This window comes from Ammospiza nelsoni, chromosome 6, assembly GCF_027579445.1.
Source record: "Ammospiza nelsoni isolate bAmmNel1 chromosome 6, bAmmNel1.pri, whole genome shotgun sequence".
In the NCBI taxonomy this organism is placed as follows: Eukaryota; Metazoa; Chordata; class Aves; order Passeriformes; family Passerellidae; genus Ammospiza; species Ammospiza nelsoni.
In genome coordinates, this window is record NC_080638.1 from 41,579,295 (window position 1) to 41,606,234 (window position 26,940).

Genomic DNA, 26,940 nt, shown 5'->3' on the forward strand with positions numbered 1-26,940 from the left:
ACTTCAGGACAGTTGCCCCCCAGGGGTGGCAGCAGGGTCCTTTTTCCCTCCTGTCCCTAGAGCTACTGCACTGTTCCAGTCACTTGCTGCAACTCATCCAAACTCACGTCAGCTTCCACTCTCCCAGGTTCTCTGGAAAGGCTAGAGGTGCCTGCAGTTAATTTTAAAAGTCCATTATGCTATAATGAGTCCTAAAAAGAGAATATCAGCTCTTTCTGTGCACCAGCTCAATTCTGCTTTCTTGGTCCACACATTAAAACTCCCTCTCTCCTCACATACTGATGACTAACCTGTGTCTCAAAGCCTGAGGGAGCACATCTAATCTGGTTAGTGTTACTGCTGTTGTTTATTCATATTAAGCACATTACTCTTACTAAGCTATTTGTACTGAGTCTCCTGAGAGAATGCTGCAGGTTAATAATACATATGTAATTCCAGCTTCATTTCATGCATTTTTAACGTGTTGCCTGTTGGAAAACAAAAGGCCAAGGGGGATGGTGCAACAGGGACATGTGCAGAACCAGCAGATGCTCTCTAGATGCTCACTTCCCACACACCCCAGTTTGGGGATTAGAAGCACAGCAAGAGACTCTACCAGCCAGCTTGTTTGGTAGATTAAGAGGTCTGCTGAACAAAAAAAAAAAAAAAAAAAAGACAAAACAAAACCAAAACAACAAACCCAGACAAGTGTGAGTCAAACCGCACGGTTTCAAGAGCGCTGGAGTTGGCCACTGTTACAGGGAGCCGCCGGTCCCCCTCTGGTGGCCGTGAGCCGCAGTCGGGCTCTGCCGGGACACCGGAGCTGCCGCAGGTGACTGTCCCGCACCGAGGGGGCACCCGAGCATCCCAGGGCCGTCAGCACGGCTCGGCCAGGAGAGCTGCCGGGCAGCAAGGCTTCAGAGCACGGGGCTGAGGCAGGGGCACACCAGCATGGCATAGGAGCCTTCTAAATCTGAAAAGATTCATTGGAATAACAGCCAGGAGCTGCCCAGTCCCTCCACCCTGACAGCCCTGTCTGTAAGTAAGCCCTTGGTTTTTAACAGCAATTCTGTGTAGCACCAGGAGCTCCCATCTTGAAACAGGGCCCCATTGTGCATGGGGCAATGCAGCATCTGGACACAGAGAGTCTATAGGCTGTTTAGGATGGGGAATAAGATGGAGAGAAAGAATAGAAGATAGACAGGAAATGAGAAAGCAGAAGGAAATAGGACAGCAGTGGTCAGCACAGAAGACAGCAGTCAGAGAGATGCTCTCAATGTGTGAGCACAAAGGCAACCATTCAATGTCTTACTAGAAGATACCAGGGCAACATTTTTGGCCTGTAATTTTCAGTTTCAACTATGTAGACAATTGCTGCCAATGTATTGAGTGTTGTTCCCCATATAAAAGGGCCTAGGAGAAGGCTGAATAGCCCTGCTGACTGCTCTAGTCACAGACAAGAAGAGGTTGCCAATTTTCCTTAAGTGATGGTCTGAGTCTTTTCCACACCAGCAATAAAGTCCTCTGCAAATCTGAGCTAGCTTCTATTCAGCAAGCCACTTCTTCAGACAAACCTGAAACCCCCACAGCTACTTTCATCCTCCTCCAAGAGGACGACAGGGAATTTTATATCCTTGCATATCTTCACCCACTGCTGTAAAAGCAGCACTATCTTATCTCAAGGCAACCTCACACTTCAGCTACTGGAGCACAAGAAAGCCCCAAACAGCTGTTCCTTCTGGTAAGGGATGAGATTTCTAAAATTACTCATAAAATTGCATGGGTTTACAGGCCTTCAGTATTATGTTATCACAAATCGCCAAAATAAGGGGCTGGTATGGGCCAACATACAGCTTAGCAGAAAATTGCCTCAAGAGGATGAGAAGAATTTGGTTTTGGCCATGCAGTCACTCCCCGCAAAACCACCTAAACTCACTCTGGCCTTCATGTGCCTCAGAGAAAACTCTGGAACAATCTTAGGCCAATTCCAGTTTCTCCATTCTAGCTTCTCCACACATTGCAAGAGCTCCACTTCCTTTGCCTGTATTCATTGCAGCTTTGTACCAAGGTGGAGAGACTTGGCGCTCAGCCTCACTCCCCACTTCCAATCCTGTGTGCAACAGCCCATGCCTCAACACACTTTGTAGCACTCCATTCCTGCAGAAGGGTAGCTGGAAATGGCTCATCGGGAATTTTGGGTGAACTTCAGCTACAGCTGTTTTGTTTTACTGCAAAGAAGTTACAGCAAAATATGTCTAAAAATGAACACGTTCATGCAGTAACACCTCCTCTCCTACAATCAAGTTTCATGCCCTGGAAAGCAGAGATTAGTGTCTCTCATACATTCAAAGAGAAAACCAAAGAGTTTAAGAGGAAGATTCTAAATCTTAGATTCTGCACAGTACAACTGATGCCAAGACAAGCTGAGGTTCTGATCAGCTTAGCTGTTTTCCATAAGTGTTTCCCTTTTAGAGGTCCTCTAATCAAACATTCAAACTCTTTCTGTGCTCACGTGCCAGGTCAGCCAGACACAAGATGGCAGCAGAACAGCCCAAACCATACAAAATGTAGTAATTCACTATGGGAACCAGGAATTACAGCTTGGTTCAACTGACCAACTCAGCCATTACACTATGAAAGGAAGAACAGATCTTATCCAAATCAAGCATCATTTCCCCATTTTCTTATTTAGGTATCTGAAGAAATTAATTTTTTGTAGTTCCACAACTGAAGCAAAGGAAGTTGAACAGAGGAACTGAATGTACAAAAATGCATTTTTCCAAGCAGCACATCATGATACACCTCAGGGCAAGTGGCTGTGTAAGGAATCAAGGATCCAAAGACATCAACTCTTTGCTATTGCTGAATATACAAGCTGGGGCACGTAGGATTCCAGCATGAAGTGCATGGGCATGATTTCTCTCAGAGCCCCAACTCCATGCCAAGTGCCAGGATAAATGGAGGCTGTGGAGTCAGCAACAGGGCACTGTCACCAGTCCAAGAAATCACAAGAAACTGGAGATCAGGATGGACAATGTGAGCACCCAGATGATATCATGCATCCTGTAAAGAGAAGCTGAAACTTTAGAACTTACTTCATGCTGAAGTAATCCAGCATGCTGGGCTCTCTCCTTCACACCCAAACAGACAGTTTCTGAAAACTCCAGGCTCAACTTGGCCCCCTTCTTATGAATTGCACTGGTCATGGCATGTAAAGGCATGTCCACATGGCTTGCTGTATATCAGTTTGCTGGCCAATTCCAGCAGATCCACTAATAACCTCTGCAATTTTCAGGGCACACTGGAACTTCAGTTTCTGTATTTGTAATGTCAGCACTGTTCTGTGAAACCTCCCTCATTTGAGTGCAGCATTAGACAATTCTGTTGCCACAGGAGCTTTTTAAGTAATACTATGACCCCACACAGTGTTACAGGCAATCCCTAAGGATTGCATGCACCACTCTCTCTTCTTTAGCCAGTGCTTGTGGCCTGAAAGCCAGAATCAGCACTAGATGGTTTTACATGTGAGAACATCCACCTAATTACGTGGTGGAACACACACAGCCAGCCAGTGCTCTGCTGGCTGAGGACAGGCTAAATCGTGTACAGGCCAGGAAATAGTGTTTCATCATTTCACAGGCAGAAATCCTAATAGACACAGAATCATCTGGCAGAATCATCTCAAGTTTTAAAGTTATGATTTTAATCCTTAAGGTGTAAAGGACTCAAAAGCCCCCTCTTCTGCTGGCTTCACCTAATCTTGATACTACTGTGAAGCACAAGCTCCTCAAGTACCTGAAGCTCAGAGGCAGGTAATATGCAATGAGACAAAAAAGTGATTGCACCAACTGCACTATTAATTTACACTAAAGAGTCTTTAAAATTCTTTCTAGCATTATTAGCTGCTTCACAGCATTTTCCAGCCTACCTGCAGTGAGGCCTCACAGAGGTCTGCAAGCCCCAGCCCAGAGTCCTGCCTCTTCCCAAAAGCTCACAGGTCCTGGCTTCAGTCAGTCATCCTGAAAGGCAGCAGGTGGAGAACCATACCCTCCCCCCTGCACCAGACTTCTGCTAGACATCTGAAGACCTGGAGAGGCCCCTTGCCCACACACAGCACCAGTTTGATTCCCTCTGTAAAGCCCAGAAAGAATGCTGAGCTGAGAAGACATAATTTTTAAAATATTTTATTTATTATACAAACTATTTACAAAATCAGCTACTACAACCACAGGCTTCCAAATTTTGGCTGAACTCTGCCAGAAATTCACCAGAGGGAAGTAGGATTTGACCTGTATCATCAACAGCTCCTGGTTTTTATAAACATGCAACATGGCCTGCAGGTGCAGGATGAAGCCAGGCCCCCTGCACCTCAAAGCAGCTTCAGGAAGCAGAGAACCTGTCTAAGATGGTATCAGGATCCTAATGATTTCTACAGAAGAGCCTCTATTAAGTGGCAATAAATAAGGAGTAAAAAAGGGAAGTAATGAGCCAGAAGGAACATACAGTATAGGTGACAGAAGCACATCCCCATTGCCAGAGCTAAGGGCAGCATTCAAAGTGACTGTAACTGGGAAAGGGTGTAAAGCTAGAGAAAAGTTTAGAAATATTGTGGTGGAACTCAGGAACATGGGGCAGCCTAGGGGCCTGTGCACACAGAGGGGATGGGTTTAGTTGACTAAGAGTACCCATCCCAGTTCTGACTGCACTTGTGTTAAGAAGGAAGTCCTTGGCATCTTCACAGCTGCTGGGAAGTGTTGGGTGCCAGCTGCAATGGAACAAGAAGCATTAGGAGCTTTTTCCAGCAGAAGTCCACTCAGTGGTCAGCATCCTCAGAATAAAAAAAGGCCAGTTCAAGAGAAGAAGGGAAAAGATTCCTGAGGGAGATGTCACTGTCAGAGCTGGCCCACAGCTACAGGACTGAAAACATCCTCAACGAGGTGAGGCTACAATATGGGAAAAACACCAAGCCATTCCTCCCAACAAAGTGGAGTTAAGCTGAGCACCACCACCTCCTCTCGGTCCCCTGGGAAAGCATTGAAGCGGTGGCATGGTGAACACAGGAGCTGTAACTCTACTGACCATGGAAGCCACCTGCAGTATAAATAAAATGGTACCATACTCTCCACCCAAAGAAGGTCAGAACCTTGCAGAATGCAGCCTGCACTAAAAAAGGGAGAACAGCCACTACTAATGTGATCTGTCAGAGCACAACAGTGGCAACTATCAAGCCGGCAGCCTTGCAGCACCTCAGTGCCACTGAAGGATGAATTCACAAGGCAAAGAAATCCCCCTGAGTAGTCTCAAAGTTCAGCTGACTGCTTTTTGGCACCAAAATGGCTTTTTTTTTTTCTGTACAGAAGTAGCACACTCAGCCCAAGAATGACTAAGGTGCTTCCTTAAAAACATTTTATAGATGTAGAATATTTCCCACAAATTCCCAGTCAATTCAACTAAGCTAGATTTGAAAAGCACACACAGTTAACTTAAAATATCCATACTGTGCTCAAGTCTGACCGGATCAGCCTGAGGACAGCAGAAGGGGACTGAAGAGGATGATTTGACATTTTATCCAATACAGGGTTCTAAAATTAGCTCAGGGATGCCAGTCTGAGAATCCATTCTGGAAGACATCCAGCAATTCCATAATCCACTGAAAGCTTACATTGCAGATAGTAGCAATGCATTTCTCCCACTATGACTCCTGCATGCCTTTGACTTACTTGTAGACTGTAGAAAGCAAAGATCTTGAATTTTGCTTCACTGAAGTACTCATCAAGGCTCCCAGATTCCCCTTCCCTTTACTTCCCTGGGAAGGGCTGAATGGATTGCTAAATATAACAGACCCCAGTCATAAGCTTACTTCTCATCCTGGTCTATCCACTCCTTTCCCCACAAGCCAGACAATAGCAGATGCAAGCTGTTGAGTGACCACTTAAGTGAAATTCTAGTTAACGTTTTGTGCTGGAAAGCTAACAGCACTGAATGGAACATGTGGAAAGGAAAGATGAAGAAAGATGGTAAGAAGGTTGGAAGGGCAGAAATCTAGCTGGTCTCCAGGCACCAGCAACTCCCCAGACACTCTGCCTGAAATGCAGTAGAGAAAGAGAAGCCTCAGGCTGCTGCATGATAGAGGTAGAAGCCAAGATCCTATGGGATGCTGGGGTGGAGGTACCGTGTTCTGCACAGTACCATCATCCCAACAACAAATGCAAGCACAGTGCACACTGTAGCTGCTTATTGATCTGTCACTGTTAGCACGTAACATACATACCCTGAAGGTGAATGGGGGATAGGCATTGGTGCTCAGCATTGAGGGATCACACTCATGCCCATACGCTCTCTCCTGAGGAAGGGAAAAGAATGCAAGGGCATGGAATAGCTTCCTGTGCAACATCAACTGTCAGAAACATTCAGTGGAGGAGAAACTCCTCTTCCAGTTAGTTTGCAGAAGCTAATTACCAGCCACTGCTGGAGAAGGGCGCCTCTGCTGCTGGACCCTGGCCGAGGTAGTACAGGATCACTGTCAGGGCCAGCATTTGTGCTCCAATTAGATTGTTCTCCTCTTTGGGTTACTCCCTCCAGTGGATACTGCCCTTTTTTCTCTGGGGCACAGGCAACAAGAGCATCCAGAGCAAGATGGAGAAGGAGAACCAGAAACCCTTCTGGGTCAGGTGCTGAAAGGATGGACAACCCTATTCCCCTCACGAGTCATAGTGAGATATCAGGGAGCATCACTGGGGGAGTTGAGCCAGGGTAAAGGAAGCTACTAAGACTTCCTATGAGCCAAGGCTTCCAGCAGAGCTCCATGCTGGTCTTCCCTCTTCCTCCTAGAGAGCTACAGTAAAGGCAGCTCAGCAGACCTCCTGCACCTCAGTGTGACTTCTGCTTATGAACTTCATCTTCTCACAGAAGGATGGGCACACAGGGTGCATGGAAATCAAGTGCAGTATCTCCTTGACAAACGCACCAGTCCTTTTGCTTTTTCACATTGAACCAAAGGGAGAATGAGGAAAAGGGAAAAAATGAGCTCTTGATGACATATTTGGGATACAGAAAGGCCACATGACATCTTCTGGATGACAAATTCCTTTACATGGAGTCTTTGCTCTGCCTCCACTGCCCAAGCGAAGGGAAGGAGAACAAGCAGAGGATTGAACTTGGGTCTTGCCACAAAGAGCTGAGAGGCTAAATGGTCCCCTGGGGAGGGGCAATCACAGCATGCCAAATCCCTCACAACCCTCGCTGATAGCTAGCTGCAGCATCTTGTGCACTTCTTCATAGGAGTCATAAGTAGGGAGGCACAGCTGGTTAAAACTGTAAAAAAAAAAAAAAAAAGAAAAATTCCATTCAAACTAGGTCTGAGAGCTGAGAGGGAACCACCCCCATTAGCTGCCTTTAGATGGATTGACACAAGCATCACACACGTTACACTGTTTGCCCACCACAACTGGCTGGTGTCATTCCCAAAAGCACAAGGCAGGAAGTCCTACCACCCCAGGATACTTGCCAAGTGTGGGCTGTCGGCAAAGTACTGTGAGTTGGAGCTGCAATGATCTGGAAAGATGGACAGAGTGCAGCAAACCCTCCTGGGGGCAGCTGGGAGGAACCAGTAGTGAACTGCAAAAGCCTGGCCAGCTCTTCCTGTGTGAAACTGGAGACCACAGTCCAAAACCACCTCATGACCTGTTCCAAACCAGGAAAGGTAAAGACAGGTCAGCCAAGGAAATCAAGCAAGCACATCAGCAACTTACAAGAATATCAGTCAATTGCAGTCACAAGCAAGTGTTCTATTAACAGTTAGACTTGATTTGTTTTACCAGGGTGACACACAGAGGCAAGTATTACATAGCTCCTAATCAGTTAAGAGGCATCCCACACTACTATCTCCCACCAATCCTTTCCCTTAAAGTAGAAAGGCTTCTGCTCTCCCCACAGAGATTTTATTTTCAGAAATACCTGCATAGGCAATGAGGTAGGTTTACAATGCAGAAAGCGCACTTCCTTCTTGCACTTTGTTAATTTTTTAGTTTTTCACATAATCTGGTACTTCTGCAGGCAAGTGGAACCATCCCAGTGTTTACAGATTGAAAACACAAGTTTCTATCTGTTTTTATCTGGGGTGTTTTGGCAGCTTCCATTATTTTTCTAAACAAAGCTGCTACTATTCCCATACCCCTCCCACTGGGAAATGCAGAAAGGGATGAGAACCATTAGGAGGTACAAATTTAGGCTACTACATCAGTAGTACCACAGCACTGAACTCCAAACACTACATGTGGGCTGCAAGCATGTTTTTCAAGCATCTCTTAGAGATAAGTATATCACCATGAACATCTTCAGTAGCAGTAATTCCCACCAACTCCTCCTGACTTCCTGATGAACTGTTCTTCATTAGAGCTGTGGTGGATGTTTTTAAAGAGACCACTGCTGACAATTTTTACTTGCTGGTATCTGATTAAGCATCAGTTCTAGTCAGCCAGAAGGGATCTCTCTAGGGGGAAACATTATATCATAGTGTGTACAGTCCTACCTGACCCCTAAATTTTTCAGTTTGTCCTTCTGAAAAATTAAATTCCAACCAATTCTGATGTATTTGGAATAACTAGTTTCAACAAGCAGGAAGGAGAAAGCCTTTCATTTACCTTCTCACGGAAGTGCCAAGATCCTCCTACCACTACAGCATGTGCCTTGAAGTCACAGACACTGATATCTCCAGTACCACACATAAGCAGCTGAAAGGCAAGAGACTGCAGTCAGAAAGTCAGGAGCCCAGGAAACAAGGCAACAGCTACTGTGCAAATTGCAGATGTTTAAAGTGCTCAGACAAGAAACATTTCCGTTTTTTCCCAGATCCAGAAAGCACTCAATTTGTCAGAGAGGAGGGGAAGTAAATGTAGAGCTGCTTAGGGAGGCAGGAATTACCTCAAGCTCATTCTCATCAAAAATAGCCAGGAGGTTCTCAGGAACTAATTCATTAAGACCTGGAAGAGAAGAGCAGCATGTGGTATGGCCTGGGACACAAAGGCAGAGAGGAACAGGGAGCAGGCAGTATGTTACCTTTCAGGAAGTGATCCACCTCCTCTCTAACCTGATTCGCCAGCCTGTACTGTGCAAGCAGATTTAGGTACAAGATTTTGTTTTCATTGGTCACTGGTATTTGAGCCCCGCCTGCCACCAGTTCTACCACCTGAAAACAGAAAACTTGACATGAGTGTGACCAGTAGCATTCCCCAAACCTGAACTCCCATCCACAAAAAAAACAAGAAAGGGGTTACTTCCCAGAGTAAGCTCCATTTTCTGGGGCACAGCAGAGCTCTTGGTCCCCACTGCTGCGGGTATCAGGGGTTAAACCTTCCCACTTTCAGGAATTGCTTCCCTCACCTTCTCAAGCTGTCCTGTTTTGCTATACTTCTCTTCAGCAAAGACCAAGTCCATCTCACTCACATCATTGTTCAGTATGAAGCACACTTTGGATTTATAGAATTCTGGGTCATCCGTTTCAAAATACTGTGTGAAAGAGTAAGAAAGCAAGGGCATAGAAGGAAGAACAAAACACCCCTTACATTGTCAGCCAGAATTCTGGGTCTGCTACTACACCAACATTCATTCAACTTCTCCCCAAAGCAGCACAGGCTTCAGCTGACAGGGCTGGGCAGCTTTACCTTGTAATGCATGCGAAGTCCGATGATCTGGGCCAGGAAGGAGCGGGTGAAGCGAGCCCGGACCAGCTGTTTGTAAGCCCCGCCCAGAGATGACTCGTACAGACACTTCCCCACCAGGCGGCCCGCAAACTCGTACACTTTGAGCCGTAAATACGTGGGGCGCCCCGGGTTCGGATGCACCTGCAAAGAAACAGCAAATGAAATATTCAGCTGCCAGACTGACCAGCACAAATAGCAAATATGGGATCATTTCAACTCACTACATCTCTCAAGCTGGCCAAGGAGCTTTAGTGTAATGTCCTCTAAGCCAAGCATTAGAAATAAAATGCCTAAGCCAGTGTAGGAGGAACGTGAAATGCTTCACATGCACGGGAAAGAAGCTGTATGAGAGCAGAAATGGATTCTGAAATATTCAGACCCAACAAAACCTCTAAACACTTTGATGTCACCTCCTCTTGCCCAAAAATCCAGCCTTCCCTGCTGATTTGCCACCCTTTACTGCTCATCCAGCCAGTTCTTTGACGCTTCAGTGGGTTAAGATCCTTAAGCAAAGCTTTGAGAAAGGCACTGGAAGTGATTATGGAAGCAATCTAAAGAAGAATAAGGTAGCACAGCACTTAACAGCAGCATTGTTTAACCATCAGTGGCCACATCTCTGTGCATTGAGCATAGGAACTACAGACTCACCAAGGCCTGGTTGTTATCACTAAAGCGAGTAAACAGTTGATTGGTGGTATCAAATAACGCCTTACAAATGAGCTCAAACCACTCTCTGCGTGGACCTCCCCAGTCCAGAGCTACAAAATAAAACAAGCTTGGTCATCCAAACTGGGTCATCAGTTCAAGAGTTTCATGCATGCTGTTCAGTATTACCCAACACAAGAGTTCATCATTCTGAATAGCTCTGTAGCAACGTGGCAATAAGCAGGGACTGCAAAACTACAGGTTCTTCTCCAAGACCTATTCCTAGTTGGATTTTTGTTTGGTTGGTTTTTTTTAGGGCTAGAGGGACAGGATTTACATAAGGCTTTAGGTCCCTATGTGAAGTAGCTCTAGAATAGCACCAGCAGGATAATTCACTAACATCTGTGAGAAAATCAAAGGCCTGGAAAGCCACAAAAGAATGGACATACTACAAGAAACCAGAATTTCAGACTAAAACTACTCTGCCATCATTCCTTTTGCTTCCTCTGCATTTCTATTCACAGGATAACTCACCTTCTTCATCCTGAAAAACCACTTCAAAGTTTTTGCTCCAGTCAGAAACAGAAAAATTTCGTGTTGCTTTAAATGACTGAAAAACAGAAGAAAATAGCAACAACTGTTACTGCTTGGCACCCCATACCCAATATGCAGTTCAGTACATTGAATGGGCAAACAAAACCCCAATAGCTTAGCACTTGAAAGTATAAAAAGTAAAAATTAGAGACACCTAAGGTCCAATTCTTATCTGACAAAGCCACAAAACCAACTCCTCATTTTCTGTTATGAGACATTACCCACATAAAATACAGCTCATCTTAAAACCAGTGTGAGGTCTTAGCACAGAAATATCACTCTCAAGGCTGCAGTAAAGTATTGTTTGAAGTATTAAAATGCCTGTGGGAAGGAGCAATTTCTGTAAAGCACTTTCAGCCCACGAATTAGATTTAAAATAGGAATGTTTCAAAGAGCACTACAAAATAGCTTGAAGAGAATTAGTGAGTTCATACTTACAGCAAGTCACGATGCAAAAAGTAATAAAATACCCCAAGTGCCTAATATTTCCAGTGCTCTGATTTTGGACTCCAGTTAGAGAAAATTTAAAAAGCTACATGATAGTCTTCAGTCACACAGACAGTTTATCCTCAAACAGGTTAGAGCATCACGCTACTCACATCTCTGGACTAAATACATCCATTGTGCCTATCAACCTTGGTCACTAGAGCTTATATTTATTTTTACTGTTATTATAATCATCATTATTATTATGGCACTAGATTTATTTTGTCTTACTAGACTGTAACAATGCTCAAGACAGGGCAGGAATTTCCAAAATAACAGGAAAAAGTAGTCATGGAAATACTGTTTAGAAATGAAGTAATTTTGTCCAAGCTATTAACTGAAACATAATCTCAAACACTGCAAACTGGTACATGCAGAAAATATTCTGAAACACAAATTTGCTGAGTATAAAACAAGGGAAATCTCAGCCACTCCTGTTTTTCTCAGAAATGTTCTTTCCATCTTTGCAACATTACTGTTGTGAGACACAGGGGGAAACAATAAGTCAGGATAACTGCTTCCCCAGCATACAAAGTATTTAGAATGTCACTTAAGAACTACATTATATGAATGACTAAGCTCTATTTTGGAAACACAACACTTCAGGTCAGACATGGTGAAGATTTTATTAAGGGACTCTACAGAATATTTTATCATCACTGTGAACCACTACTAGTAGCCTGTTGATGCAAGAGTTTCATTGCATGCAGCTCAGGAACATCTGACTTGACAGCTTATCTTGCTGAATGGCTGTGTGCCAGAAAAACAGTAGATAAAGACTCAGGAGCTCTGTGTTCTGCTCCCATTTCTAGTCCAGGTAGACAGTCCCTCTCCAGGCCTCGAGTTCCAATGGAAAGTAGAGACAGAGCAGCATCATTAGATTTCCTACTTTTGCAGGCTATGAATCCTTTTACAGAATCACTCAAGTTGGGAAAAAACCTCTAAGATCATCAATTCTAACCTTAGACTGGTCCCTGCATTGTCAACCAGACCATGGCACTAAGTGCTACATGCAGGCATTTCTTGAACACTTCCAAGGATAGTGACTCCCCAACCTCCCTGAGCAGTCCTTTCCTATGTTTAACAACTCCTTCTAGAGCTGCCTGCTGGCATCTGCCTTGAAACAGAGGGACTAACCATTTTCAGCATGGCTGCCCTAGCACATTCCAGTCTGGACTTCTTTATGCCCTGAGCAGAATAAGGATGGAGGAAGCCTTGGCTAAGTAAAAGGACCCGTTCACTCACCGACTCCAGCAGGCAGTGGCGGCTGACCTTCAGCGTGACCTTCGAGTGAGGTCTCTTCATGTGCACCTGACGTAGCTCTCGCTGAAAGAAGTTCACTTTGTCTTGGAAGGTTTCAGAGCCTCCTGAGAAGAGTGACAATTTGGGTGAGGCCTGAGATGTCAACATCTCAAACATCTACAGAGCACTTCTAAGATTAACTGCACAGATCAGCTTCACAACCCAAAAGTGCATTTACCACGGCAAGGTTTGGAAACAGAACTCTCAAGGTAGTTTTGCAATTAATGTTGCTGGTATTCATACTCACAGGTGCACTTTCAAAGAGCCTGACAGATAAGCCAGGCTGAAAAGGAACAGCTGCTGTGATGAAGTACATTCACTGGAAGCACCAATAGGAACAGAGCATGATACTCCAGGAACCAGAGTTCTCATCAGAAGTCATTCAGTGCCAGCAATCTTTATTCCCCAGGGAAACCAGCAGACCCAAGTGCTAACTTCCTGACTACTGTACCCACCTCACTGTCCCTTTACCTATGTTTTTATGCAGAGAGCGAATGAAAGTGGCTGCCAAGATGTTCCTCTCCTTGCAGCTGAGCTCCACAGGGGGTTGGATTCCATCATCCACCACCAGTGTCAGTAATTTGTGCACAGGATCAGGACCAAGGTATGAAAACTAGCAGCAAAAAGATGCAAGAAAGGGTAAACCCATCATGGAGAAGGCACATTATGTTCAATAGACAGAGCAACACCACCTGTGCTTTTAAGACTTTCTCTGCTCCCTGACATGTATGCAGTTAACAGGAAAACTATTTCAAGCATCCCAACTCCATTTAGGAAGCTGCTTTAAACTTCACACACAATTCTGAGGGCTTCAATGGACACATTCACAGCATTTTAGGAAGGTTATGAGGAAAATAACCAAGAAAAATGCAAAGAAATCAAGATTTCTGCCTAGCATTGGGATAGAGGCAGGAAAGAGTGATAAGACTGGCACCTAGTCACAAATATTAGCAAAACTTATGCACTGAGAGGGAATTGCAGAGTTGAAATTTATGCCACACAATGTTGTTCTGTGGGTGGAAGCCCTTCTATTCAAAAGGAAAAAACAGACTGTGATTCACAAGGATGACAAGCTAAGAGCATGGAGGTGCAGTGACAGGTACATGGAAAGAGTCTCACCTTTGTGCCAGGGCACACTCTAAAGGTGAAAAGGCGCCATGGAATGATCTTCAGGTAAAATTCTTTCACTGAGAATTGCTGAGTAACCACAAGGAAAAGAAAATGTTAAATGTCACACATCTGTTAAGGGTTGTCCCTGAAACACGAGGCAGAGGACAGATCTATAAGGCTAGCCCTCCCTTTAACTCCAGGAACAGGCTTCTGCAGCATTTGGAACAATACTTGAGAAAAGCTTTAAAGCTCCACAGACGTGTAAGGAACTTGTCAGTAAGACTTGACTGCGTGCATTTATGACGTGTGTGGGATGCCAGCACGACACAGATTTCACAGCAGTAAGCCACTGTGCTCAGCAGAACGTCACCAGCCTCACTGGAAAGTAATCTTAAGTACACTTGGGAAGCTGAATTCAGGACAAGATTGTAACGCACTGCCAAAAAGGTCTTACCAAAAGTCACACCAACGGACTACTCCTACCACTCCCCAGTTTTCATTATAATTTTAAACATCTTTTAAAAAGCACTTGCAATTGCTAAATCCATGAGATTTGCAGAAATTTACTGTCAGTGTATTTCTGCCAGAACAACTGACTAACTGCACAACTCCTGTCTTCTGTAGAGCAAGTTAAGATGAAATTTTGGCATCTTTAGACAAAAGAAAACCATTTCCTGCACAAATCCTTTCTAGCTGCAATGACTGGAAAAGCTGACCATGAGCATTTGTCCACAAACAAGCCAAATATGAGCAGCAACTCTTTAAAATAGCAGCATGGTAACAGTTTTCTGCTGTTTCTATTTCTATACATAGAGACATCCAGGGATACAATCATGCGAGGCTAAGAATCACATTAACAACTTTGGCACCTAAAGGGAGCTTCTAACAGCACATGCTTCTGGTGATCTACTTTACCAGATAATGCAATAGAAAAGAGTATGGAAGCCTAAAACAATACACCAAGGGTGAAAGGATGCTGAGCTCACAAGGACATAGCACTCAAAGTCAGTTCTTTGTGCAGCACAGATTTAGAAATCTCTAGCAGCTCCCTCCATCCTGCAACTGTTTCCCAGCCCTCTTTCTCCCTTTGGCAAGAAAGCAATTCCTGGATTAGTCTTTCACTTTGGTATTTATCACTGCATTTTTCAGAATGCATTTGAAGAGATAGATGAACAAAATGAATTTAAATGCATTATTAGATTTAGATGAATTTTCTTTCCAGTTTCCGAATGCTTTTAGGCAATAATAATGGAAAATAGTTACTGTTAACATATTCTTATTATAAGACAACCCTCAGTTTCTCCTGTTTCTTCTACTTATGAATTTACTCTTTGTTCTCTGACCATTTTTTCCCTTTTCAGCAAAACATTCCAGAAACAGGACAAAGACATAAAATCTGAGAAGGCAAGATTCTCTTAAGTTGAAATTCACAGGTATCAGAAATTGAGAATAGGAATTGCAGGTGTGACCTGAGAAAAGCAAAGGAAAGGCAAACAGAATATCTATTGAACAATCAGCAAGAAAATTCCCAGTAGGATTTGGATCAGACCTAGAAAGATCCTAAAATCTGAAAACACAATCCTAAAGCTTCAAGTTCTAAAACACGCTCCTAAAACTCGCAAGGCTTATTTTAACATTATTCTCAGTCACAAGCTCCATGTTTGCCATAAGCAAACTTTTATTTAACCACATCTGAGGCACCTGAATCTGGAGCTAAGATATAGAGCTCTTCAGTTTCAGCATACTTTAAACATGCACTCAAGTGTGGCAACTTTCTGATATCTACCTTAGGTGACACATAGCAGTAGACTTTTTTAGGCTTCTTCACTTTCTCGGGGGTCTGGCTGTCAGAAGGAGAATCTTCATCCTCATCCTCGATGGCAGTGGAGGGACGGCGCTGGGAGGAGCTCAGGTGCACTGGTGGGAGTTGCCACTGAGTGTTGGTGTAACTAGGAGCATCGTAAAGGTAAGCTTCAAAATAAATACTGACACCTGAAGTGGACACATTGCGTTCTACAATGTTCTTTTCATTCTCTGAGGGAAATAGACATGAAAGAGTTGTGTAAATCCTAATGGAGACAAGAATGAAAAAGAATGCACAGGCCACCATCAAATCAGTGACTTTAATGTTAAAGAAAAGGTTATATATCCAAAGGAAAACGTGGTCAAGTGAAATTTTGATAAAGAGAATCCAGGAGTAGGATGAAAGATGGCTGTTTGTCTGTTAGTGACTGGTTGAAGAAAAAAGGCATAGAGAACCTCCCTTCCAGAGCACCAGGCTGAAGGTACAGCCACTTGACAGCCACACTGAAGTCTGGCTGACCCCTGAAGAAACCAGGAATTATAGCATTGTAAAGAAACCCAAAAAACACATAGGTTACATGTGGTGTTCCTCCTCCATATAACTTAACATAGAATACATGACTGGCTCAGATACCAGCTACTAGCAAGCAATAAAAATTGCCTAATTTCAGAGGGAAACCTCCTGAAATAGGGGAAAACCACTTTTTTTATCTGCTGATGGATCAGAGAGTATCAGCTCCCAGAGACCTCCCTTGTTAGAAGCAAATTCATTTACCTTAACATTTTTAAATGAATAGGCTTTCCTTTAGCAAGTAAGCATGGCCAGCCTGCAGGGAAGCCACAGATTCTCTGCGACGTGAGTGTGCAAAGCACATTGCAAGAGGACACCTGGAGAAGCAATACTGATTAGGTCTTGACTCACCACTTAGAACAATGATGTCAAAATCACCATTGCTGATGGGCTGGCTCTGGTAGGAGATGCAGGCATGGAAACAGCCCCTGGAGTGCAAGGTGAGTCGGAAGAACACCTCACAGGTCTGCCGATTGGACACCACAGACTTCTCAAACACCACATCAGAGCTCTCTTCTTCTTGAGGCCCCAGCTAAACACAAAACAAACTAATAAAAGGAGCTCTCCAGCTCACCTGAAGACAAGCAGCAAGGGGTGAGGTTGAACTCACCTCATGGATGGAGAGGCTGTAATTGTGCTCATCTATCAAGGACACAGAATTGCTGGTGGGATTGTCATACTCATCTCTGGGAGCTATCTGCAGAGTGTGCTGCTGCCCACAGGTCAGCACCAGAGTGGAGAAATGGCAGACAATTTTGGTTTTGGAGGGAACAACCATTCCTGAAGCAGACAACAATAATTTAGAGTCAAATAAATTCCAAGGTAAAGCTACAAAAAGCAAAAGAAAAGCAACTAGGGGCACAATACCCTTGAAAATTGATCAAATCTAAACACATTCTATGCCCCTACATTAAAAAAGCAAAGTATCTGAGCACTGAAGTATATGTTGTAGTGCACAGAGTGGTGCCTTGGATCAGAGACTTAATACAAATAAAGCAACCTAAGTTACTAGTCCTCTAAAAAATGCTTTTCCATTTTCCAGCTTTCTGCTCAGGAACTTGCTCCCACTGTACATACAAAATATAAACTAGCTGACACCTAAGAAAACCTGAAAATGCAGCTTACCAAAAAAACTTTATTTGGGTTAAACCTAAGCTTCTTCTTTCTGAAGGGACATTTTAGCAAGCTTTGTATCTATTCACAAAGCAATGAATAGAGGTCCTTTCAATGACATGTACATGAAACATAAAAGAAGCCAAGTGGGGTCAAAAAATCAGAAGTAGAAGAAAAGAAATTTTAGATGGATAAAAAGGAAATGTTTTTAAGTGTGTAATCAAAGGTATCAGCTGCTCCAGAAGCTTACAAGAATAGAGTAGGGTGTTCAGAAAAAGAACAGGCAAATTATGACAGCATCTCCAATTCAGATACAAATAACTCAATATTTTCACAAAAGCACTCTCTGACTACTAGATGGATTATGAAGAAGTTACTGCAAAATGGAGAACGTGACAGAATAGGGATAGGGACTTGAAGTAGCACTAATGACTTGTTCTGTAAAGCAGTTTCTGTTTTGTTATGTACTGGTAGTCACAAGTATGTTTTACTCATGGGTCTGTTGCTGGAATCCACACATGGCAGGAGGAAAATGGTGAAGGGTAACCCTTTCCCTGCCACCTACCTATTTTAGCTGGAAACATATTTACCTAAGGGCCTCCAATACCTCCAAATCTACTTTGAATCATTACAGGGCCACTTAGATCTTACCTGGCTGAAAAACCTTGTAGTAGGGGCTGTAGGCCACATTCAAGCCACCAAGTTTTACAGTGATTTTGTATCTCCCAGCCCTGCGCACAGTGAAAGCCACTTTCACCACATTGGAATTGGGCTCTTGAAGAACTTCCTGGGTTACAGGAATATCAATTGCTAACTCCACATGGCAGATGTGAACTTGCAGCCCCACAGGCCGGTGAGCAGGGAAGGGTTGCCCATTTTTATAGAATAACTGCATGGGAAACAGAGAAGTCCAGGTCAGCAAGGACATACAGCACACAGAGGAAGAGAAAACAAGTTGCCTTAGGAAAGGGCAAGTACCTCAGCTCAGAAAAGGAAAAATAATTAATAGACAGCTCTGTCACACAGTGTTCTCCAAAATGAACAAGGACAAGTGGGCATTGAACAGTCTCTTTTGTGCTGGGGTTCACATGCATGCCCTGAAAGGAACATGCCTCTAGGCATTTCCCATCTGCACTTGTAGTGCAATATTAGAGCAGAAATCATGAGAACTCACTAGCAAAAGGAAAAACGTAAAGCCATACCCTTTCAGAGAAACAAGCAGATCTTGTTCATTTGTACAGCTAAGCTCTGAAAAAACTCTTACCAATTTGTTACAGGAAACAGTGTGATGAAGATGCTGACCCAGTCTTTACTGCTAAGAAGCATCGTAATGAAAACAACCCATTAGATAAAATCACAGGCAGCTCAATCACCAAAGTGATCTTCTGGACAATTTCAGAAGGTAATATACCTCAACCACTAGTTCCTTACAAGGAAAGAATTACACCTTGAAACTCTATATGCATGGCTCTTCAAGAGCCAGCAGCTTGTTGGCCAGAGCCTGCCTAGCATCTGCAATCAGCAGAATGCAGTCAGGAAAAAGTTATTATTATTCCCTGTTTCAAAGTAAGGGAGGGTGTGGGGCCTGAAGTCGTTTGCATCTTGACTGACATCAGGAGAAACTAGTGTATGCAAAGCTATTGTTGATGAATAAAGGGCCAAGCAAATGGCACACAAGCATGAAGTGGAAAGGCTCATGAGTGTCAGCAAGGTGAAGGAAATAAATTTAAATAATAGTAACAGAACAAGTCCCTTTCCCCCTAGCTTTTTTCACTGCCTGCACCCTGGAGTTAGACCTTCCCAAAGGGATGGGTATGGCAACCTAGCTGAACCTTTCTTCTTATTTTAATAGCCTCCTGGGTGGGAAGGAGGGATAGAAAGATAGGCACATAAGCCCAGCAAAACCTTTCAAGTTGCTCAGACTTTCTCCACATAGCTCCAAACTCTCTGTGTTCACTCAGCTTACTTCCCCTAGACTTGGCCTTTTGGGATTAGACAAGAGTCCTTGCAGGTTTTTCCAGGTCTGACAGAATAACATCCATTTTGCAGTTAATGGGGAGTGGTCATGAAGCTTTACAGCTCTTGGGTTGGTAAAATGCCCATTCCCACACGCTCAACTTCAGCTGCACAACCAAAAGACAGCGCCACGTTTGTTGAAGGCAAGGCTCAGCCTACTCACTTCCCAGTAAAGGAAGTAGCAGTCAGGAGACTTTAAGAAGTGCAAACCTCAAATATACACTTACAGAGATTTGCAACATTGTAACAGAGCAGAAGGCATAAACAGATAGCTTGCCAGTTACTCCTCAGTCATATCTGGCTTATCCCCAACAACAACAACAAAAAAATACATTTAAAGAGCCCACCCCTAACTCAGACCTCTGTTCCTGCCCACAAAGCCGCATGGAAACAAAAATATTGCCTTACATGCACTCGGAAGGCCATGCTATGGCCCACCTCATAGGGGTCCTTCCAATCCCAGGAGATCTTGCAGGACCGGGGATCCAGGTAGTTGCCTCGCACGTAGTCATAAATGGTCCGCTCCCCTCGGCGCTCCCGGTCCTCATGCTGAAGAAAGCTGACGATACGTGCGGCAAGCTCAAAGAGGAACTTAATGGTGAAGAAGAAAGCTACAACAGACACTGTGATCCCACCTGCAGCAGGGAGACAACAAAGGGTGGTTGCAGAAGCCAAGGTGGCTGAGTCAGGTTGTAAAATCCCCTCTGCATCAGCCAAAAATGCCTTTCTGTTAATGGTGTTCTATTCAAATACAAATTAGGTATTTAAGGCAGATGCTATTGTGTGAACATTTATGGTTTGTGTTATGATACAAGTAAGGTTAGAAAATATCAAGTCTCTTAAAACTCTGCAAATGACTGCAAACAAAGGAAATAGTTAAAGGTGGTAGAGAGTTTCAGGTAAGGCCTGCAGACATCCCAACAGAGACATGGAATTCCCTTCAAGTTGCAAGTTAGAACTACAAAGATTCCTTTAAGGGAAACAGATAAGCAGACAACTTCTGCGCATCACATTATGGCTGGATTAAGAAGCATCACAGAGGCAACAACCCTCCACTAGTTCTCGAAAGAAAAAGTAAGGGGATGGCTTAGTAATTAGGCCAATGAAAGGACTTTTGGATCAAGAAAAATGGTCGAGAGGCAAATCTGCCAGGTGGAGGGCACAGTGTGGGGTGACAGTAACTTCATGTTTGTTAGGTAAACTCTGAACTAAAATTAAATCAAAGGCTTTCAAGAAACCCTTCTAAAGCCTATGGAGAGGTCATCAAATACAGTGGCAGCCTTTCCTTCACTTACCAATAATGTAAAACATCAGGTCCCTTCGGTGAGACACACAGCCGAGGATCACAGCTGCATCTAGAACACAAAATAGGCCAAGTCCAGTCCAGTGACTTCCTCACACACACTGGACTATATTTCATCTATGGTTCCTCAGAAAAAATGCCTATTGATCACTTGTCTTCCTGTCCAAGGACATCCCTAAAGCATTATTCCATAAGATTGAAATATGTGAACAGCACAACGTGCTACAATTAACAGTTCTCCCTCCGTCACAGATTCTCATTCAGATTCAGGGATCTGTAAGAAGGACAACATATCATTCCTCTAAAAACAGTGCAAAGAGGCTCTGGGTAAGGCTCTGCAGGAAGGAGATATTTTTGCAGGATCACCAACTCCAACAACAGTGGCCAAAGCCACTCATCCAAACTGTCACACCTACTCGCAAGCCATGAAGTTATTTTCTGCTCTGATACAAAAGCACACATTACAGAGCCACCACCAAAATGGACAGAAGCTGAACCTTAGCCAGCAGCCTTGGAAGAAAAAGCTATGGAATAAAAGAGTTGCAGACAAGACCATCCCCATTTGTTCAGAACAAACAAAATCCTTCTAGGGCAGCAGTGAACCTATTTTTGCCCTGCAAGTCTACTACAGAACATATGAATGCAACTGGAAAAGAGTCCCCTTCTCACTTCTGTGAAGTGGAGCCTCTCTGCTGAAACTCTGATTGATCAGCACAAAAGCTAAAACCTTCTATTTGTACACTATTAAGTTCACACCAATCTAGACTCAAGTTTTCACTGAGGGGACTGCTAAACAAACATGTAGTAAAAATACCACACCCAGAACATCATGCTGTAGGGTTGATAAGACATAGCTGACAGATGGAACAAGAGCAGCAGCAAGGAACGCGTGTGACAATTAGACAAAGGATTTGGCATACAGTAATGCATACAACATAGCTCACCATGTCACCATTCAGTTAGTGAGAAGCTACATTGTGCATTCAAGCTGCCTTTTTTTTTTCTTTTTAAACAAACACAAAAGGGGAGTTATTCATCAGTCATCTCAACAGCAGCAATAACTGACATCAGCATGCAGAAAGCTTAAACCAGGTATTTCCCCCCAACAATAGCCACAACTTTCTAGCCCAGCAAATCCCCTTTGCTGGCCTTGGCACATAGTCCAGCCCTCCAACCACAGAGCAACCACATACCTTTACACAAGTGTCCATGTTCTAAAAGCCATAAAGAAGGTACCCATTCTTCAGCATCCTTCCGCTTTGCGCCCAGAACTGGGACAGACATCAGCAAGAAGAGGCCATAGAGAAGATTTTCACAGAAAGGGTAACTCTTGGAACTGGCATCACAGAATCACTCCTGCAAAATAAGGACTTGAGCACAGCAGTTTCTTCCTCTTTGTGGAAAAAGCGTTGTCCTGCAGTGCTGTTTCCTTTAGCCTGCAGTTTGCTAGGTTTCCTGAAAAAGCAAAAAAAGGAGAGAGAAACGTTAGATGTCTACATTGTGGCTAAATCTAGCAAGCAGAAACACATGAGAGGTGCAAGATGCAAGAGCATCACTAGACATCAAATCCATGAGAAGTGATATAAAAGCACCACTGTAGATGAGGTGCAAAGTTTTATCACATCCTTAACCTCTATCTGTCACAATCTCATTTCATTACATGACCCCCTAAAACTAGCACATTCAAGATGGAACAAAACACATCCTTGCCTCCATAGGTTTCATGGAGATGGAAGCAAGAACTGATAGCCTAGAAGGAATACAGAGAGACTATCTCAGCGGCCAAGGATCAGGTTAGAAGAGCTAAAGCCCTGATAGAACTAAACCTTGCCAGGGATATCAAGGGCACCATGAAAACTTTCTATAGGTACATTAGTGATAAAGAAAGACTAGGGAAAACATGTACCCTCTCCAGAAGGAAACAGGAGACCTGGTTACCCAGGACAATGAGAAGGCTGAGGTACTCAACAACTTTTCACCCTTAGTCTTCACCAGCAACTGCTCCAGCATACCAACCAAGTCACAGAAGACAAATGCAGGGACTGAGAGAATGAAGAACCGCCCCCAGTACTAGAAGATCAGAGGGATTTTTTACAAGGGCATGTAGCGATAGGACAAAGGGAAGGACTTCAAACTGAAAGAGGGTAGGTTTAGATTAGGTAAATGGAAGAAATTCCTCAATATGAGTAGTGAAGAACCAGATCAGGTTGCCCAGAGAAGTTGTGGCTGCATCCTCCTTGGAAGTGTTCATGACCAAGTTGCATGGGGCTTTGAACAGCCTGGTCTAGTGGAAGGAATCCCTGTCCATGTCAGGGGAGTTGGAATCAAATGACCTTTAAGGTCTCCTCCAAGCCAAACCATTCTACAATCAGGTAGCCTTTCAAGTCTTATACCCAACAAAATGCTATATACTATTCTCAAACCAATTTTGCCCAGATTTAAAGGGCTATTTATAGTCAAGCCTCAAAATAAAAGAAAAGAAAGTTTTTCAGAATTCTTGAACCATGAAGCAAACTAGATTTTGGGTTTGGTATTGTTGTTTTAGATATTCAGGAAATTGAAATCCTTCTAAGGGATTTCAACTTCAGCAGCACTATCCACTAAATTACAGTTTACTGTCAGGATTGAGATAAAAAAAATTAAAATTTAACAGCAAGGATTGACGCAGCCCACAAAAACCAGGACACATGCCAGCAGAAACACCACAGAGCCTACACAATCAGTATCTGCTCATTCAGAACACAGATTACCTAAAGGAGTGGGAATGGAAAAAACAGAGCCAAGCTCACCAAGGCAGCTGTCTGCTAAGATAGTCACCTCTTTTGGGGATGTGATGTGCTCCTGCTGCCTGCCATGCCACCACCTCAGCTGTCACTTCTTCCTTAGTTCCCCCTCCTCTGCCTTCCTCTTCAGAAGGCTGTTATTTCCCTCCATGCCAATAATCATACAGATCTGGCTGCCTTTACACACTTCTACTACTAACCTTTCTAATGCACATGAAAATCAACCAGCAAACCTGAGCAGAGCTTTTTCCTTGCGCTGCAGAAACAGCCAGATTTTCACATCTTTTCCTCACCCACATCTCAAGGAAAGTCCCACCCACTCATCTATTTTCCTCCTTCCTCTACTTTTCCTCACTGCAACAGTGTTGCAGTCCCCAGGGCATAAATTCTCATTCTCCTCCTAGGTAAAGCATCAGTTTTATAAACTCATAAATTTGTGTGTGTTAAGGACCACAGACCTAGCGATTTCCTTGGTATTTTAGTCATTTCACAGTACATATCTAAGATGTGCTACAAATGACTGGGTGAAACTCTGCTCCAGCTTGGCCTGTCTGTGGAGAGTGTGTGACAGCTCCCCACACAGCTGGGGAATTTCACAGCAACTTATCAATAGTAGGAATCTACAAGATCTCCCTCCAGCATCTTCCAGAACCAGTCTCTTCACACCACAAACACCCCACAAAGCTGCCTCTGTGGGTTCATTTACTCAAGCTATTTCTCCTTCACTCCACAACTCCTTGCCTTCTGTGTCACACAGCCTCTCTTTCAAGCATAGAAAGATCCATCATTAATATTCACGGTTTTTAAAGTCTATTGGAACCTGAACTCTTGATCTGGTTTGCAGAATTTCTGAACTTGCTGGACACATCAGTTCTCTCAGTTACGTTAATTAATCAGCACAGCAATTTGTCATTTCATTATCCCTACATGACGTGGTAAACAAGACACCATCTCGGGGGTCACCAGAGCTGAAGTGGCTGTTATACAATCACCTTCCCTCCAGCTTACTCACTGCCAGCAGCTCTAAGGGTGCTCTTGCAGCTGGAATTCATTGAGGTAAAGAACCTAGCTGCAAGTGGGTGGTATCCAAGATACACTGCCACTCACTCAACAGAATGCAGATGTGAATTAAAACAGTATCTGTGCTAAGAACTGCCGGGTAAAAATCAGGAAATAAATTCTGAAAAGTGGCAATGTAAGGTGCCATCACAGCTAGGCTGGAAAAAATGTGCTGAATTATCCAACAGGTCTTAGTAATCTTGATCCAAGGAAGAGCAAGTGATGGTCTCCTGCCACCTGCAGGGAAAATGGGGATTTGAAAGCTTCACCTTCCTTTGACTCTAGCAGAGGTACTGGCATAATCAGGGTAGACAGCGTGGAATCATAAAATAAAGTGCATTAGTGCCATTGCTGCCTCAGGTCAGCAAGGAAAGGAATTCAGTAATGGGAATATATTTAGTTTGTGTTACTGCTGCTGTTGAGGCCAGAGGAACACAGTGCAGAGCTCCAGAAGGAAGAACAAGTGTAACACACACAAAAGGAACTGTGACACAGTAATGGCACATTCATGTGGCTACAGCTACAAAACCAGCTAGGCACATGATACACAGAACAGATGTACTGAGTTCCTAGGAAATCTGCCTCGATTTTATTTGGTGCACTGATAAATTGCCATTCTTCTCTTAACAACAAACCTTTAATTTTAAAGCCTTTTTTCAGGTTAATACTACCTCATCCAATCAAGATAAGAGAACCATTTATCTCTGTGCAGAATCTCTGTCAATCCATGCACAAATGTCTACCACAAATGGCATGTCTGTCTCATGCCAGGCACAGAGGACTACTCTCCAGTGAAAGAGACTGTATTTTCTTATACTAAGTAAAGCAGGCACAAACCAACAAACAGGAATGCCCGTGAGAACCTAACTTTAAAATACATTCACAGGAAACTGAAAAGTCAGCACAAAAAGCACTAAGCAGGATCCGGTATCAGCTGTCAAGGACAAAAGCTGCATCAATGGTCAGTGTCTACACAAAACAGTCATTCTCTTATTAGGGATGGAGTTTGTCATATGCATTTACATATAAGCTATATAAAACAGTAACAACAGGAAAACAAACAAACAAAAAAGAGTCTTCTGTCAACCGCTTAAGTCTAAGGCCTTTTCATTGCAAATGAGCCCCCAGCAGCACTGTCAGCTCCTCCTGTCCTCCTCAAACACAGCAAGCCAGCCAGATGGCAACTTTCAGGCCAGTCTCATCCTGACACCAAATCTGCTTCCTGAGCCAGGACAAAATTCAGCCACTTGCCATGCTGCACATCAGTGGGGAAAGCAGATCACCCCCTTCTTCCTCAATTATTTCTCTTCCCAAACCAGTGAGGGTCACTTGAACAGCATCATGTGAGCTCTACCAACTGCAATTCTTCAACCAACAGTTAAGCTAGGTATGATCACTCAGGTGGAAAGCTCAGCTGTGGTTTTCCTAATAAATATAGTTTTTATTTCAGTCTCGTTTTCTTTCTCATTGTCAGAGCATCAGTTGCAGTTCTACAGAGGTCACCACTCCTGAGATAAAAAAATCCTGAGTGATTCCTCATTGGCTGCTTTTTCTGACCAGCACACCAGATAAGACCGATTGTATTTGGAAGATACCAACAGCTACAAGATCTCACTAATCCCAGAAGCTTTCGTGAGAAAGGCCTTTCTTTCTCTCTTCCCTGCACAGGGCACAAGAAACCAAGTGCCCCAGACCAGTCCGAGAACTTGGAGACCATTTCCATTCGTGTGCAGAAAAGACATTTTGCACACTACACCATTATAGCTGCACAAAGTACAGCTGAAATTATGCTCATTAGCTAAGACCTCTGATCAGAAATATAGGTAAGATCTAAAGATAATGAAGAAGTTCATGAGCTGGAACGTGACAACACCACTACTACATTAACTCTTAAACAACCAAAACAGTCCAGCAAGCTCAGGTGGGTGGGCTGAAGACCTCCGTACCGTCCCGGCTCTGCTGAACAGAGAACACGAGGGGTAGGAGGGCGATTGGTGTGCTGCGGTTCCCCGTCCAGCCCGCAGCAGCGGCGGGCTCGGCGGGGCCACCGATCCCCACGGCCCCTCCACGGGCGCCAGCTCTCCCGCACCTACCGGCGTGCCCCGGCACCCGCAGCGCCGCGCAGCCGGCCGGGCTAAGCCGAAGCGAGGAGCCGCCGGGCAGTCAGAGCCGGCCCTTCCCGCTCGCCGGGAGCCCCGGCCCTGCCCGGCCCCGCCGCGTCCCTCCCGGAGCCATCCCGCGCCGGGACCCCGCCGCGGCTGTACCAGGCCGACCGCGGGTGCTCGGGGCCGGCAGCGGGGCCGTCGCCCCGGGGGACGCCCGTCACGGCGGGCGGCAGGGCTGCGGCTGCAGCTCCCCGCTCCGGGGGCCCGTTCCCCGCGGCGGGGAGGGAACGCGACACCGCTGTTACCTGCTCTCCGACGGCGGCCGCGAGCCCGCTGTCGCCGCCCCGCGCCGCCGCTGCCCGGCGCTGGC

The 26,940-nt window shown here is 44.4% G+C and overlaps 1 protein-coding gene across 1 annotated transcript; it reads right to left on the reverse strand.

The window, feature by feature from the left end:
- Positions 1-4,147: 4,147 nt before the first annotated feature.
- Positions 4,148-26,940, reverse strand: AREL1 (apoptosis resistant E3 ubiquitin protein ligase 1). The gene is made up of 20 exons (XM_059474750.1): positions 26,876-26,940; positions 21,817-22,078; positions 20,616-20,675; positions 19,729-19,955; positions 17,956-18,193; positions 16,802-16,971; positions 16,543-16,723; positions 15,604-15,851; positions 13,827-13,904; positions 13,179-13,320; positions 12,651-12,772; positions 10,860-10,935; positions 10,329-10,438; positions 9,642-9,821; positions 9,361-9,486; positions 9,037-9,166; positions 8,902-8,960; positions 8,622-8,711; positions 7,487-7,662; positions 4,148-7,293 (listed from the first exon to the last, which is right to left on the reverse strand). Exons 2-20 carry the CDS (start codon positions 21,905-21,907, stop codon positions 7,191-7,193), a joined length of 2,607 nt encoding a protein of 868 aa, XP_059330733.1. The 5' UTR covers positions 21,908-22,078; positions 26,876-26,940; the 3' UTR covers positions 4,148-7,190.